This window comes from Amphibalanus amphitrite, unplaced genomic scaffold (genome assembly GCF_019059575.1).
Source record: "Amphibalanus amphitrite isolate SeventyFive unplaced genomic scaffold, NRLGWU_Aamphi_draft 000761F_arrow, whole genome shotgun sequence".
Lineage (NCBI taxonomy): Eukaryota > Metazoa > Arthropoda > Thecostraca > Balanomorpha > Balanidae > Amphibalanus > Amphibalanus amphitrite.
This window is the reverse complement of record NW_024882255.1, coordinates 292,522-308,596: the sequence shown is the minus strand read 5'-3', so window position 1 is coordinate 308,596 and position 16,075 is coordinate 292,522. Positions and strand designations below refer to the sequence as shown.

At 47.6% G+C, this 16,075-nt stretch overlaps 1 protein-coding gene across 1 annotated transcript in view; it reads right to left on the bottom strand.

The window, feature by feature from the left end:
• LOC122365761 overlaps nucleotides 1-16,075 on the bottom strand; it is a 120,088-nt gene that overhangs the window by 21,649 nt on the left and 82,364 nt on the right. Inside the window, exons 10-13 of the mRNA XM_043337250.1 lie at nucleotides 8,052-8,238; nucleotides 7,678-7,815; nucleotides 6,407-6,603; nucleotides 5,939-6,135 (exon numbers count right to left, since the gene is read on the bottom strand). Of these exons, the coding sequence (XP_043193185.1) occupies nucleotides 5,939-6,135; nucleotides 6,407-6,603; nucleotides 7,678-7,815; nucleotides 8,052-8,238 (719 nt within the window). The remainder of the gene's footprint in view (nucleotides 1-5,938; nucleotides 6,136-6,406; nucleotides 6,604-7,677; nucleotides 7,816-8,051; nucleotides 8,239-16,075) is intronic.

Here is a 16,075-nt window from a genome sequence, read left to right as displayed (position 1 = left end):
GTTTATCCAACACTTTTACGTAAGTAAAAACTGATCACGTGATGCACTGAAGGCGAAAAGAATTGGCGGAAACCCAAATTTTGCGGGCTATCTCGTATGATATTCGAGGTCCGCGCTGAATTCGGCACCCCTGCAGTCGGTGACGACATTTGGCATCCCCTGCCAAACATTGCAAGCTTCAGCAACACCTCATTTTCATTTCTCTCTTTTCCCCTTTCTTTCCCTTCTTGAGCTATTTGCGACCATGTCAGGCGCAAATAGGAAATATGAGTTGCGACACATTTTTAACCGCCATGCTGTGCACAGTTGAGCGATTCACTATGGGAAAACGGCAATCAATTGAAAAAGGAATGTCGATTCAGAATAAAAAAGGTTTATCACCCTAATGTGCATCGCTTTTCATCAGAGAGGGCCCAAACACACACTTTTTGGATAAGAAACTCGTCATTTTTATTTAAACTCACCTGAAACGTCCCATCAGAAACATCGACGACCGGAAAATAATTTAATTTGATAACCAAAGTATGGCTGACCTTTTGACGATGTTTTTTACCCCGTTTTCTCCTGCCAGTTTTTCTGTAGGGAGGTAGGTCGCAAATCGGAAAGGGTCGCTAATTAGGCACCTTACCCTACTGTCTCCACGTGTAAACATTTTCGGTTTTTACGCGTTTTAGCAAACGAGAGTTTTGCGCTTTTTTCGCTTTTTAACAGACGCTTTTGCGAGTTTTGCGAGTTTTTCGCTTTTTACGATTTTAGTTTGTCAGCCTTTCAGAACAATTACAATTTCAGAACAATTTCAATTTCAGAGAAAGAACATCTTTCTCCGCCCTTCGTGCGCTGTATGCCGTGGTCCTCTTGTCCCACAGGGCAGGTATCTGGCGCACGGCTTCTATTAACCCCTCGATTTTCGCTGTAAAGATAGTTATATGAGTATCATCACGTTAAGTACTGTCTCCACGTGTAAACATTTTCGGTTTTTACGCGTTTTAGCAAACGAGAGTTTTGCGCTTTTTTCGCTTTTTAACAGACGCTTTTGCGAGTTTTGCGAGTTTTTCGCTTTTTACGGTTTTAGTCTTTCAGAACAATTACAATTTCAGAACAATTTCAATTTCAGAGAAAGAACATCTTTCTCCGCCCTTCGTGCGCTGTATGCCGTGGCCCTCTTGTCCCACAGGGTAGGTATCTGGCGCACGGCTTCTATTAACCCCTCGATTTTCGCTGTAAAGATAGTTATAGGGGTATCATCACGTTACCCTATTGCTATCACCGCTATGACATCAGTTACTTATCAATTATCTGAAATGATCTGATATCGTAATATCTGTTATCCATAGACTCACTATGTAATTATTTGACATCCACATCGTCGGAATAGCAACAGAAGTTATTGGTATGGTTGTCTGAGTACTTGCCATGATAATTGGCTTAATCAAATTGCGTTTCATCGCTTTCTACACTTTCCATTGCATCCATTTCACCGTAAAATGGTATTAATAGCAGAAGGATTACCTTCTTAGCCTTGTCAAAAACCGGAAAACTTTCATTCGATCCAAATGTTTGGATAAAAGCGCGCGTTTTACAAATGAGAGTTTTGCGTTTTTTAAAGGTTTTACGAGTTTTGCATGACACAACCTGACGCGTTTTACGAGTTTTGCAGTTTTTTGATTTTATGAAGCCACGCGTTTTTCGATTTTTGACAAATCTTCCGCCGTGGAGATGGCACCGTGTAATTTAATGGTACAGATCAACGCCGGATCATGAAAAACTCGCAAAACATCAAAAAAGCGTTAAAACGTCATTAAAAACGCGCAAAACATGTACCGTGGAGAACGACCTTTACCCTATCGTTATCACCGCTATGACATCAGTTAATTATCAATTATCTGAAATGATCTGATATCGTTATATCTGTTATCCATTGACTCACTATGTAATTATTTGACATCCACATCGTTGGAATAGCAACATAAGTTATTGGTATGGTTGTCTGAGTACTTGCCATGATCATTGGCTTAATCAAATTGCGTTTCATCGCTTTCCACACTTTCCATTGCATCCACTTCACCGTAAAATGGTATTAATAGCAGAAGGATTACCCTTTCAGCCTTGTCAAAAACCGGAAAACTTTCATTCGATCCAAATGTTTGGATAAAATCGCGCGTTTTTACAAATGAGAGTTTTGCGTTTTTTAAAGGTTTTACGAGTTTTGCATGACACAACTGACGCGTTTTACGAGTTTTGCAGTTTTTTGATTTTATGAAGCCACGCGTTTTTCGATTTTTGACAAATCTTCCGCCGTGGAGATGGCACCGTGTAATTTAATGGTACAGATCAACGCCGGATCATGAAAAACTCGCAAAACATCAAAAAAGCGTGAAAACGTCATTAAAAACGCGCAAAACATGTACCGTGGAGAACGACCTTCACATAGTGAGTCAATGGATAACAGATATAACGATATCAGATCATTTCAGATAATTGATAATTAACTGATGTCATAGCGGTGATAACAATAGGGTAACGTGATGATACTCATATAACTATCTTTACAGCGAAAATCGAAGGGTTAATAGAAGCCGTGCGCCAGATACCTGCCCTGTGGGACAAGAGGGCCACGGCATACAGCGCACGAAGGGCGGAGAAAGATGTTCTTTCTCTGAAATTGAAATTGTTCTGAAATTGTAATTGTTCTGAAAGGCTGACAAACTAAAATCGTAAAAAGCGAAAAACTCGCAAAACTCGCAAAAGCGTCTGTTAAAAAGCGAAAAAAGCGCAAAACTCTCGTTTGCTAAAACGCGTAAAAACCGAAAATGTTTACACGTGGAGACAGTACTTTAGACTAAAACCATCGTTAAAGGGACCCTCCCACCTTAACATTAGTTTTGAGTTGAGATAGCCAAGTTTGCGGCCAGGCTCAGAAACCACCATTTATCCTGGTCGCAACCCCCGCAGCTTTATCGTGTTCAAGAAATTTCTTCCCTTTACTTGCAGGGTGGGACCAGCGTGGTCCCTATCTCTTAACCATTACGGGAATCTGATGGCTTCATCAGGCTTTCGAACGTCCGTTAAATGTTTGACTAAAACGTTTTGTAGCACGCGGTGGTATACCTATGCTGCTTTGCGCGCAACAAATGCCGCACTTTCAAATAAAGTCGCTAGGAACAGCGGAGATCCCAAAAAGTAAACAAAAGTAAAAGTCAAATATCTTGAAAACCGGTGAATATTTTTCGATGAAATTTGGTAGATATTCGTTTTTGCTCTTTCTGAACCGAGCGACATCACTTTCATGCCAATTCATTAACTTTTTTGAAGGTGGGATGGTCCCTTTAACACGTGGTGGTATACGCTGCGTTGCGCGCAACGTCTGCCGCACTTTAAGGCTGCCAAATTATTGCTTCCAAATAAAGTCGCTAGTAACAGGGGAGATCCCAAAAAGTAAACAAAAGTAAAACCCTAATATCTTGAAAACCAGTGAATATTTTTCGGTGAAATTTGGTAGATATTCGTTTTCGCTCTTTCTGAACCAAGGGACATCACTTTCATGCCTTTTTTGAAGGTGGGAGGGTCCCTTTAACCGCAACATAGGTTCAATGGTGATAAAAATGCATACCTAATCTATCACTTATCAGATCCACATTAGGATTTGACGTGTGTTCTACATTATGTTATCAAATAAATTTGTCATCCACCGATCACGAGGCAGGAAACAGACGGAAAAAATAATGCTATGCCCTGTCTCGTTTCCAAAAATACGAGCCACTGTCTTAGCTGGCAATGCATCGCCGCCGTTTTCTCCCGTGATCTCAGTACGCCAGCTGATTATACGTTATACTTCCAAACTGTCCACTAGGATATCACTCTCATACGATAACAACTACTGAGTTAAAAACTACCTGCAGTCAACCAGATACAACTACCTACCTGTTAAAAACAAACAAAACAGCTACCTATGCCGCAACAATCCACAAAATTATCTATTCTTAAACGATGATGACTAATGGTTTTTACTGCGCTAAGACAATTGCAGAGCCGGTAGGTCGATAGGAATTAGGGAAAGACATATTGGTCTGGGCGGGCACCCTCATGGTGGCTCGTCGGGGCTGAGCCCATCCAGTGGACAGACCACCCAACCCTTTAACCCTCGCCCGCACATGCCATTTTCCCATCCTAGAACACACATGGGGGGGGGGGGGTTGCCACCCCCCCCCCCCCGCGCCATTTCGTTCCTGTTGGAGATAGAGCTTAGCAGTCAAGACCAAAAAGATTCTTTGGGAAGAGACGAATCCAATGATACCCAGTTTTACCTTCTCAGGTCAGTCATTGACCTTCCAGGTCAGGTCAAACTAAAAAATGTTGCTGTTTTGGGTCACCGTTGGATATCAAGTGCGCTGCTTATCAAATACCGATGACGATGCTGTTTTCTGGTGCCAAGCCAGCTAGAACCTCTTTGTCACACTATCCGACCAGAATTTTGTTGCTGAGGTCATTTCAGGTCAAGTTAGGTCAAGGTCAATTATATGTGTTTGTATGTCTGTGTGTGTCTGTGTGTATACTGATGTGTGCACCGATTGTTTTTGGGTCCATATCACATGAAATCATGATCTGAGAAGCTTTTACCAAAAATGCAGTCAAAAAACTTCACAAAAAGTAAATTCAGCTTGCCTAAAACGCAATTATCTTAGATGACCTAGGTTGACCTTGACCCTGACCTTGACCCCTGTACATCGTCGAACAACATGTTCCATGATAGGTGGGAGGTAAGACTGGCAAAAAAGGCCGAAATCAGGGTGTCAAAAGCTCACAAGGCCCATGGCAAACGCAAGATGTTGAGAATTGGCCATTTGGGTCATGACATGACCTGAAAAACAAGGTCATATCTCCGAAACCAAAAGTCACAGAAACTTGAAATTTTCAGTGGACATCAAGAAAGGATAGAGGAGCAGCTATACGAAAAATCAGCCTTTTAGCTCTAAAAATGTTGAGTGCAAAGCAGAAAGATTGCCTGGGGGGGTGGCAACCCCCCCCCCATGTGCGGGCGAGGGTTAATTAAAGCACTGCACCCCGCTGCAGGCCTGCTCCAGATGTGGATGGTATAAAGCTGGGATAAAGTTGCCCGTCCAGCCCGGAACTGAGGTGGAGCCGTGGAGACAGGATTTGACTATCCTGAGGATGGAAACGACGGAACGGAGATAAAGGGAAGGGAAGGTAGACGCCACCCGAGCCCTCAAATGCTGTCGCAATGCGCTGGTAGGAATGGGATAGTGTTTTACCTCATCAATTTACCATACCTGATACGTCGCTGCTTAACTATTTCTGATCTAGCCCACAACATAATAAACTAATCACACATTTTCGTGAGTTTAATTGCCGTCGAAATGCAGTCAAGACTCAAGACCCGCGACTCGCGGATTCTCCATGTCCAATTAATTAAGCTTCCTAAGCCCGTGGAGCTCGCCAAGCGTTTCGAGGGCTCTCCTCTACGTACACAACTTAGCACAGCTTAGCTACAGCTACAGCTACTTAGCTTATGCTACAACCACAACCTAATTCTAGTTTCCTGTAAGAACGTCGCATACGCCGATTGCGTACAAGTTTTGACACGGCAAGAAAAGCAGATTAAAAATAGCGGCCCACGATCGTGTTTTCACAGGTCGCCGGATTGAAAAAGATGTGTGCAATGTTTGATGCTACGGTGATAATTCAACGCCAATTAAAAAGAGGCGATTGAAAGGACAGAGCTACCGGTTGTTCGGCAAAGACTCCTAGTTCGGTAGACAATAGAGAGGTCATTGGGTACATACAAAGACGGTTATCGCTGACAGATCAGCTGCCAGGAGATCAGAATTGGCTCAGCAGGGTGCAGCTCCCCACAACCGGGCATTGGGCGACAATGACGTCACTGACGGCCATTAGTTGAGCTTCATCAGCACCGACTTACTTGGTGCTCTCTTCATAGCAGTAGATTCTGAGCATGATGACCATGTTGTGGTTGACGATGACGCGGTCCTTGTTGAGCGCCATCCTGAAGTTGAAGCGGGGACAGCGGTGGTTGGAGCTGTGCAGAGGGTAGGCCAGGATGTCGTCCAGCTTCTCTGCCTCTCCGCCCAGGTTGAAGTTGAACACGCGTCCGGTCACCTGACGACATCGCACGAGCCCCGATCACATGAGTGGCCGGAGTTTTACACCACGCTGCTTCCCGAAAATCCCGATAACGCTCCAGTGCAGTCGGATATCCCTCGGACCATAACGCACTTACAGATTCGAATACACCCGGATTGACATTCACCCATTTATCCACTTCCACACTATTCACCACCACTCACCAATAACATTGATCACAACACAACTCCTGTATAGAGACCCATTTCCTCCCACGATTCAAACCAGCCCCGTGAGTCGCACCCACCTTGCAGAAGACGGCGTTGTCGGGGATGAAGCGCACGCTGTCGATGTAGAGGTCGAAGGTGGCCGTCACCGGGGTGGGCTCCGGCAGCCGGCCGTCCTGGCTCCGGTCATGGGGGCACCACGCCCCGTCCTCCGGAGCCGCCGGCGGTCGGGGAGGCGGCGTCGGGTCGTGCGGCGGCGGCGTGTCGTCGTCAGAGTCTGGGGCAGAGGTTCAGTGCTCGTCATCAGAGTCTGGGACAGGGGTTCAGCGCCCGGTGAATTGGCTCATATGGATAGGGTGAAGATCGCTTTTTGCATATTATTGTAGTAAATAACTCATGCTGAGTTCATATAATATGAGGCAAGGTAAACATACATTCTGTATAGAAAATATTTTTCTCCCGGGTGGCCAGAGTGTAAGTGACCACCAGTGTTGTAGGATAGTGTCAAAACAACGTTATGGTGCAATGAACCTTTGAATTATTCGGAACTGGAAGGCTTAGCATTGAGAAGACATCACTTTATGCAAAACAATAAAATATGCCTTTTAGCATGCTGTTTGGGTTTAGAAGTCTGCAAAACTCGTGAGAACCCAGCGCAAGACAGAACAGTAACGATAGCCGAGATTGGCCGAGATAACCTAAGTAACCACTGGCTAGATCCCACAATGTACAACATAACTTTTTATAATTAGCCAATTACGAAATCCAGTTGCATGGAGTGAAACAGGACAAAGAGGCGATGATGAGTAGATAGTGGTAAGTGATATCCGTCAGAGACCATCAAGATACCTACACCTGCAAAGGTTGGGGGGTTAACAACTGATTTATTTGGCACTGCAGACCGCAACACATGCTGGCCAACAGAAAAGCCCTCTAAATGGCACGATGATCCCTGACAGGTTTGAGTCGGCAGTGTGGACAGGAAGTCAGTTCCGGGTGGACAGCAGGTTACAGCTGTGAGAGCCACCGTCACCATCGTCGTCACTGTCACATTTCTTGCGGCCCGTCCACTCGGCTAGGTCTTCTACTCAGCTACGCACGGAGCAACTGCAGTCAGGATGGGCCGGGGGTTACTTATAGCCTTGAGCTGGGGTAAGGTATGTACAGTCCTGGCGAGGTGGGATAAGTGACACGTCCATGTCCTCATTAACTGGACGCCAAAGGTTTATGCTCGTGAAGTTGGGATCTGTGGAATGTCCAGCACATAGCCAACCGAATAGCGTCACCTACCTGGAATATAAAAAAGTCTAGCGTCCCAGGACAAAATGGACAGTGCGTCCCTTTAGTTTACCTTCTGAGGAGCTCGAGGCCGAGTCGGGAAGCGGCTCAATTTTCGGCTTCACCTCCTCCTCGTCGTCATCATCGTCCAGGTTGATGTTGACTGGCATGAAGCGAGGCCGAGGCGGCGACGCCGGCTTGGCGTCCTTCACTGAAAAATACGGCAAAATTTTCATTTTCAGTATTGCAATATTCGAAAGATACAGCAGTGAATAATCAGGACATGTGTTATCTTGGCATGTCACCGGCTCAAAGCCCTAATCTTGCGTTATATAGGATAATCAGACAACACTGGCATTGTCTGAGCGCGTTTTAGCCCTATAAATGCACCATCAGAAACTGATCCCCCCCCCCCCCGAAACCATGGCTGCTAGATGCCCACCGTACCGGGCGGCAGGACGGTCTTCCGCTCGCGCCGGGGCGGGCTGGGCTCGCGCGGTGCGGCCGCCGGAGTCGGTGGACTGATGTAGTTTTTGTTTTCCGGCAGGGCCGAGTACTTGCCGCCAGTCACCAGATGCATGAAGGCCTTCCGCACGTCCAGGGTGTACAGCTTGCCGGGCTCTTCCAGGAACACCTACCCCGGTAATAAACAATTTTAATAAATAATGTTATTAATGGTGAGAGTGCACAGAGTACTGGGATTGGGACGAGCAAGTAATGCCGTCATAGTACCGAGAAATGCCACTTGTCATATCATTGGCAGCGATAACAAAGATTAGTTGTGTAATGATCGCTGCGATCACAGCACAAAGCCTATGCTTTCTAATTATCGAAGAATATTAAGTGAAGAAAATTCCTCGTGAGTACCTAAACCAAAGCCAAATATGAGCATATAATCATAAAAAGCATGGCCACGATCAGTGTTTTACCAATGGCTCTAACAACGAACTACTCGTATGGCATAAAAATATGGCTTGATTCTTGGTCTACATATCCATTTTTATATGCAGCGACCAGAAAAACAACAAGGCAAAATTAGCAAATATTTCAGTCGCCAATCCAATAATTCAGTGCGGTCGGTGAGAACAAGGGTGAGACCGGGTGAGGGCGAGACCACTGGCGGATGAAGAAAGACGGTCTTGAACGCTGCGGGGACACGTCCCCTCAAAATAAGTTTCTTTTTCTAATTGAAAAACTCCTCGAATTTCGATTCCTTATGCACCGTTGTGTGCCTCAAAGCAAACTCTTCCGAATAAAAGTTTTTAGCTTTCTTCCAATTATAGAAAAGCGGCAAAGTTGCAGCGATTTCGACTTTCGAGCACTGTGGGGGATGTGGGCATTGGCCCAAAATGCCCCCTAGATCCGCCGATGGGCGAGAAAAGCCCATCTTGGTTTTTCTCCACGCTGTACGTTGTGCCCTTGGGACGATGCTGAGACGGGGTTTTCGGCATTCGCCGAGAAAGCCTCAGTCCTGCCTCGTTGGCCCTCTTTGAAGCGTGCTAGTCGCGTCTCAGCACCTTTCCTTGGAAAACATTTTCTACTCCCAGCTCGCACCTCAATGCGCTGAGAGTTTAGAGCGGCAAATATAGCCTTGTATTCCAATGGGAGGTACTGAGACGTGATTTACACGCTTGAAAGCTGTGTTCCAGGTTTAACGCTCAAGTTTCGTCCCTTGCTAAGTCAGCATGAGCAGAGCATAGGGTGTATCGTCGAATTTTGATTTTTTTTAATCGTCTTCACTACTAAATTTTATTGGTCCCTGGCATGTTTAAAGCCGTAGGATACCAATCAAAAAAATCTGGGACGAAAACCTAGCCTGCTGCGAGCGGTTGAACGGAAGCCTGTCGGGGCGGCGCCAGGCGTTGAAGTCTCCCCGTTAGTTACGCGCACACTAGCACCACGCGGCGGCTGGCGCCGTGCCGCCGCGTTCCCGGTCAGCCGTGTTTTAGCGTTCACTGACGGGTCGAAGTGATTATTCTAAGCTTTCCTAAGAAGCTTTCTGCCCCGCAGCTCATTATTGAGCAAGAATATCGCACAAACTGCATAGAACATTGACATGCAGGTTGTCGGCACATATGGAGAAGGGGATGTTTTGGTTAATGCCTCCTTTAATAGGAAGAGATTGTGGAAGAACAACACATTTCTCTTGGAAATTACTCATCCTCCTTCTTCCTACGTGCCTGCTTTAGTAATCGAAGTACCCCTATTGACTCTACGTTCTTGATTCGGCTGTGGATTTTATGCATGAAATTCCGCTATATTATATTTTCTCGCTCAATGTCCCCTGAGCTATATTGAGGCGTCACGGGACAGCAATGCTCAGCACACAACCGCAGAGAAAAAGTCAATGTGGCCATGCGTTTTGTGTGCCAAAATGTGTGAGCCTTGGTGTGTACCAGCAGCCGTTGTCACCATTGTAATTTTCACGACTTTATTTTTATAAGGATGCAATTTCCCACTTCCTGGTTCCCAGACTGGGTTTGGAGATATTATAGTTTTACAGAAACATTTGGGAATGTCTGTAATGTAAGTTAAAGCGAATACCGAAAGGAATCCACATATTTTCGATTTCCTGTTTGCTGTATTGCTTATTAAATGCTACTGTTAACGCCAGACCCCTTGAGACCCTAATTTTTCGCGATTACTTTTAAATGCGTGAAGGAATTTCAACCAAGCTCAGGACATGGCCGTTTCAAGACAGGCCGAAACTTTTACAATTTAGATATTTAATCGCCATTTCAATATTTCAGGCACTTGTCATTGACTCGTAATGTTAACTGTTTTTCCATCCTGGATAGAGGCTTTCTACGTCATATGACATTAGGCTCCGCCCACGACTGCGGCATTGACCCGTGCCCATCAGCGACCTCTGTACAAACGACACCCCTGCCATCTGTGAAGGACTATGAATTTCGCTGACGCTTCACGTGCTATGAGTCAATTGCAGCAGACGGTCAAGTAAATGTTAGGCTCTTGTTGACTCTTGTATATAGGACCAAGAGCAAGGGCGCACACAAGGGGGGGGGGCACACGGGCCCGTGCCCCCCCCATTCGAGTTGGGGGGCCCAACTCGAAGGAAGGGGCCCATTTGAGGCGGCCGAAGGCCGCCTCAAATGGGCCTCTTACTAATCCTTAGACCACCGAAAACCGTGTACAACGGGCCCTCAAATGGCCTTAAAGGGCCCTCAGATGGTCTCAAAAGGCCCTGAGATGGCCTCGAAGGGCCCTCAGTTAGCGTCATAAGGCCCTCATCTGGTGTCAAGGGGCCCTTAGATGGTGTCAAAGGGCCCTCAGATGGTGTCAAAGGGTCCTCAGATGGCCTTAAGGAGCCCTCAGATGACCTCAAAGGACTCTCAGATGGCCTTAAAGGGCCCTCAGATAGCCTCAAAGGGCCCTCAGCTAACGTCAAACGGACGTCAGAAGGCCTTAAAGGGTGTCAAAGGTCCCTGAGCTGGCGTCAGAGGGCCATGCCCTTGCGTCAAATGGCTCTCCGAAGGCTCTAAAAGGTCCTTAGCTGGTGACAGAGGGCCCCCAGCTGGTGCCAGATGGCCCCCAGCTGGCGCCAAATGGCCATCAGAAGGCCTCAAACGGTTCTCAGTTGGCGTCAAGCGGCCCTAAAAAAGCCTTAAGGGGCCCCTAGAAGATCTCAAGGGGCCCTCAGAAGGCCTTAAAGAGCGTCAAAGGGCCTTGAGTTAGCGTCAGAGCCCCCCCCCCCCCCAGCTAATGTCAGAGGGCCCTGAGCTAGCGTCAAACTTAAAGTGCCCTTAGCTGGTGCCAGAGGGCCCCAGTTTGTGTCAGAGGGTCATCCATTGGCGTCTAATGGCCATCAGAAGGCCCAAAAACGATCCTCAGCTGGCGTCCAACGGTCCTCAGCTGACGTCAAGAGACCCTCAAAAGGCCTCAAAGGCCCCTCGACTGCTCAAAGGGCCCTTAGAAGGCCTCAATGGGAACTCAAGAGACGTTAAACGGCCCTCAAAAGGCTTGAAAGGGCCCTCTGCTGATGGCAAAGGGCTCGCACCTGAGTCAATAAGAGCCTTGTCAAAAAACGGACCTGAGAAACCTTGCCGGCCCTGGTTATCTGCGGGACTCCTACACTTACCTGAGTGGCCCCCGTTTACTGAGGGGCCCTGGTTATTGATGGGGTCCCTGGTTACTTAAGGGGCGCCTGGTTACCAGAGGGGCCCATGGTCACCTGGTGGGCCCCTGATCAATTGAAAACCCTGGTCATCTGAAACGCCCCTGATTACCTAAAGGGTCCCATCACTTGGATTCAGTGACATAGCAAGGGAGCGAGGGGGTACGTGCCCGTTCTCGGGTTTAGGGTTCCTTCGAAACCGAGGGGCCCTGCGGCGCCAGTTGGTAGCAGAGGGCTCGCGCTGGCCGCACTTCAACTCGGAAGGACACCACAGGGCTTGTGGGGGGGGGGGGCGTTATTGGCTCCTATGTAGCCACAATTATCTTCATAAAGGCCCAATGCCGGTTTCTGAGAGACCTCGCCGGCCGCTCAGGGCCCTAAGTAGTAACGGCCAACGAGGGATTGGCTGCTATGGCTCCACATCCGTCTGTGATAGACACACGGTCCACACCAGTGTTTCTAAAGGCACCCACAACGGCAACTGCGAGGCTCCTCGCCCCACCTCCAAGGGACCCCCACCAGCGCATCTTAAGGGCCTACATCGGCGGCTCTGAGAGTCCCCACACCGACGCCTCTGAGGGCCGCGTACCAGTGACTCTGAGGGCCTCTTACCAGCCTCCGAGTGTCCTTGCCAGCCTATGACGGGCCACTTTTCACTTGCAGGCCATTTTGCAGGGCCACACACATGCCAATGATGGCCCCACCAGTGTCTCTAAGCCCTAATACCCCGCAACGGCGCCTGTGAGGACCCAACACCAGCGCATCTGACGGCCTTTCACTGGCACTTCTGAACGCGCCACACACCGGTGACTCTGAGGAGCTCGCTCGCTTCGCTCGCTCGTAAAATACCATGTAAATTAGGCATTAGTGTACATTAGGCACACTCCTCGGGCATAAATGATACTTTTGCTTGCCAATTTTCCACATTTTCTCATGCAAAGACCGTTTTAAAGAGACCCGTCTGCCAGTGAGACTGGACCCACCGTGCCTCCCTCCTCCCATCGAAAGGTCCTGGGTACATCCTTGCCTGAGCTGACCCCGGGCGCCCGGGTGACTCGCGGGCCCGGGGTCAGGTGACCAGCAGGTGACCCCCTCTTGGGCGAAATTCTGGGTACGTGTCCGACATGCATCGTACATAGTCCTGTTGATTTGATTCATTGGTTAAGCATTAAATATAAGTTATAAGCTGGATCTCTAGTCTGTGATCCGGCATCGTATCAGATATAATGACATTTCATGTCGATGTGCCTAAAAAATATGCGAATATATGTGAAAAAGGAGTGCTGCTCCCGCTCCTACACATCCGGGCCAAACAGTGACCGGCCCCTGCTTCTAGCCACCCGGGGCTGGTCGGCCGGCCGGCAGTCAGTCGCTGCCCGGGGCTGATTTCAGAGGGACCTGCAAAAATGTTTATTAATGAAATGTTTTAAGTAATAAATTAGATGATTAGGTATATGTTCCGGCTCTGAGTCGCATTTGAGAAAAAAACAGCATAGCGTAAAAATATATATGTTTTGAAAATTAAGCTGGTACCGAAATAATTGTTTTACCATGCATTGACAAACCAATTGCTCAAGCTTCAAACCAACCGAAATATAGCCCCGTGGGCCGTATTTTTTTTTTTTTTTTTGGGGGGGGGGCCCTTCGGCATGGGGGGCCCAGTTCGAAGGTCGTGCCCCCCCCATTCAAAAATCCTGTGTGCGCGCCTGACCAAGAGGACCATCACTCCTCAACCTACTACTCAGTCGTGCTTCGAACAAACGTAAACGATTCCTAACAAATACGATTTTCGATGTAGGGTATCTGTTTGAAATACGGGCGAGCCGTATGATGTGAAGCTCAGGCAATTAACTTATTATTGCGTTGTTCGATGGTTGCATAGCGATGTACAAATCGGCAGCTACTTGGTGACATCCGACATCCCATTATCGCATTATCTGCAACGCCATAGGCTTTAAATACAGGTGAATATTTCCTAACCTTATGTCAGTTATATGCCATCTGCCCGTCATATGCAGCTTATAAAAAAAAAAAAATATCAGCGAACATATCAGCATTGTAGAAGCAATGCGCATTGAGCATTTATGACTCCTTAGTCATCATGTCGCTCTCTGGGCACTGTCAGCCAAGACGCTACGCACAACTCCGCCGGCTTTCGGCACCGCTTGACCGTCGCCCGTCCCCGCTCCCCGCCACAGCGAGAGTGACCGCGCGCCGGCCCGAAACCGCCGCAGGCCAAGACCACAGAGGCGGGGCTTAGCTGTGACGTCATAACGTATCACAGACTGACTGGTGATAGCCTCTACACACCGGATGAAAATCTTGCTCGAAATTTAACATTACGAGTCAATGAGAAGTGCCTGAAATATTGAAATGGCGAGAAAATATCTAAATTGTAAAAGTTTCGGCCTGTCTTGAAACGGCCATGTCCTGAGCTTGGTTGAAATTCCTTCACGCATTTAAAAGTAATCGCGAAAAATTAGGGTCTCAAGGGGTCTGGCGTTAACAGTAGACGTCATGATGGCATGGCTGCGATTGATGGTATGCCGGATGGCCAGGGTACAAACTCACGGTAAGTCAGCTTGGCCGGCAGGCATCAACAGGCACAATAGTCTTACACTGATATCGTCACCCTCAGTTATTCGTCACCATTCAGCAGCAGGCCCAGAGCTTCGGGCTTTGAACCGTAAGGTACAGGTGTAGGAGCAAGACGTTGCGCCGATTCGAAGGGATGGAAGGGCAGCATCGCGGGGGCTGGAATGTGCCTGAGCGGCTGAGACCATCCCATTTGCATTGGGACGGGGGTGTTCTGGGTGCACTCAGCCGCTCGTGCTGGGAAATGCATCCAATGGAGCTCTCCATTCGAATGATTAGGGTGACCTTTAGTCTAGAACAAGGAAGGATGACTGTTGGCTGATCCCGAGGATAGATACAAAGGACAGGTAATGACATCATATAATGAATCGAAGACGGCCCCGGTCCGATCCTCTGATAGAGGTTCATCAACACGTATCTCGTTGTGGACCATTTCGTTTTCCTCCACCGTAGTTTTTGCACCGACCTGAACCGGTTGGAAGGTAACGATGTTCAGAAACCATTAAGATCGTAATTGTATATTCGTTGTATATTCGTTCACTGAGCAGGTAGGACAGGTTCAACACAGTGAAAACCTCATCCTATCATCCAATAATTATAAAGTAGTCTTCATGGAATGGAAAGGCTAACCTAACTCAACGAAGATACAATAACGACCTTAATGGTTTCTGAACATCGTAATCTTCCAACCCGTTGAGGTCGGTGCAAAAACCACGGTGGAGGAAAACGAAATGGTCCACAACGAGATACGTGTTGATGAGCCTCTATCAGAGGATCGGGCCGGGGCCGTCTTCGATTCATTATATGATGTCATTACCTGTCCTTTGTATCTATCCTCGGGACCAGCCAACAGTCATCCTTCCTTGTTCTAGACTAAAGGTCACCCTAATCATTCGAATGGAGAGCTCCATTGGATGCATTTCCCAGCATGAGCGGCTGAGTGCACCCAGAACACCCCCGTCCCAATGGGATGGTCTCAGCCGCTCAGGCGCATTCCAGCCCCCGCGATGCTGCCCTTCCATCCCTTCGAATCGGCGCAATGTCTTGCTCCTACACCTGTGCCTTACGGTTCAAAGCCCGAAGCTCTGGGCCTGCTGCTGAATGGTGACGAATAACTGAGGGTGACGATATCAGTGTAAGACTATTGTGCCTGTTGATGCCTGCCGGCCAAGCTGACTTACCGTGAGTTCGTACCCTGGCCATCCGGCATACCATCAATCGCAACCATGCTATCATGACGTCTGGCATTTACTAAGCAATACAGCAAACAGGAAATTCGAAAATATGTGGATTCCTTTCGGTATTAGCTTTTAACTTACATTACAGACATTCCTAAATGTTTCTGTAAAACTATATCTCCAAACCCAGTCTGGGAACTGGGAAGTGGGCAATTGCATCCTTATAAAGATAAAGTCGTGAAAATTACAATGGTGACAACGGCTGCTGGTACACGCCAAGGCTCACACATTTTGGCATACAAAACGCATGACCACATTGACTTTTTCTCTGCAGTTGTGTGCTGAGCATTGCTGTCCCGTGACGCCTCAATATAGCTCAGGGGACATTGCGCGAGAAAATATAATATAGCGGAATTCCATGCATAAAATCGACAGCCGAATCAAGAACGTAGAGTCAATAGGGGTACTTCGATTACTAAAGCAGGCACGTAGGAAGAAGGAGGATGAGTAATTTCCAAGAGAAATGTGTTGTTCTTCCACAATCTCTTCCTATTAAAGGAGGC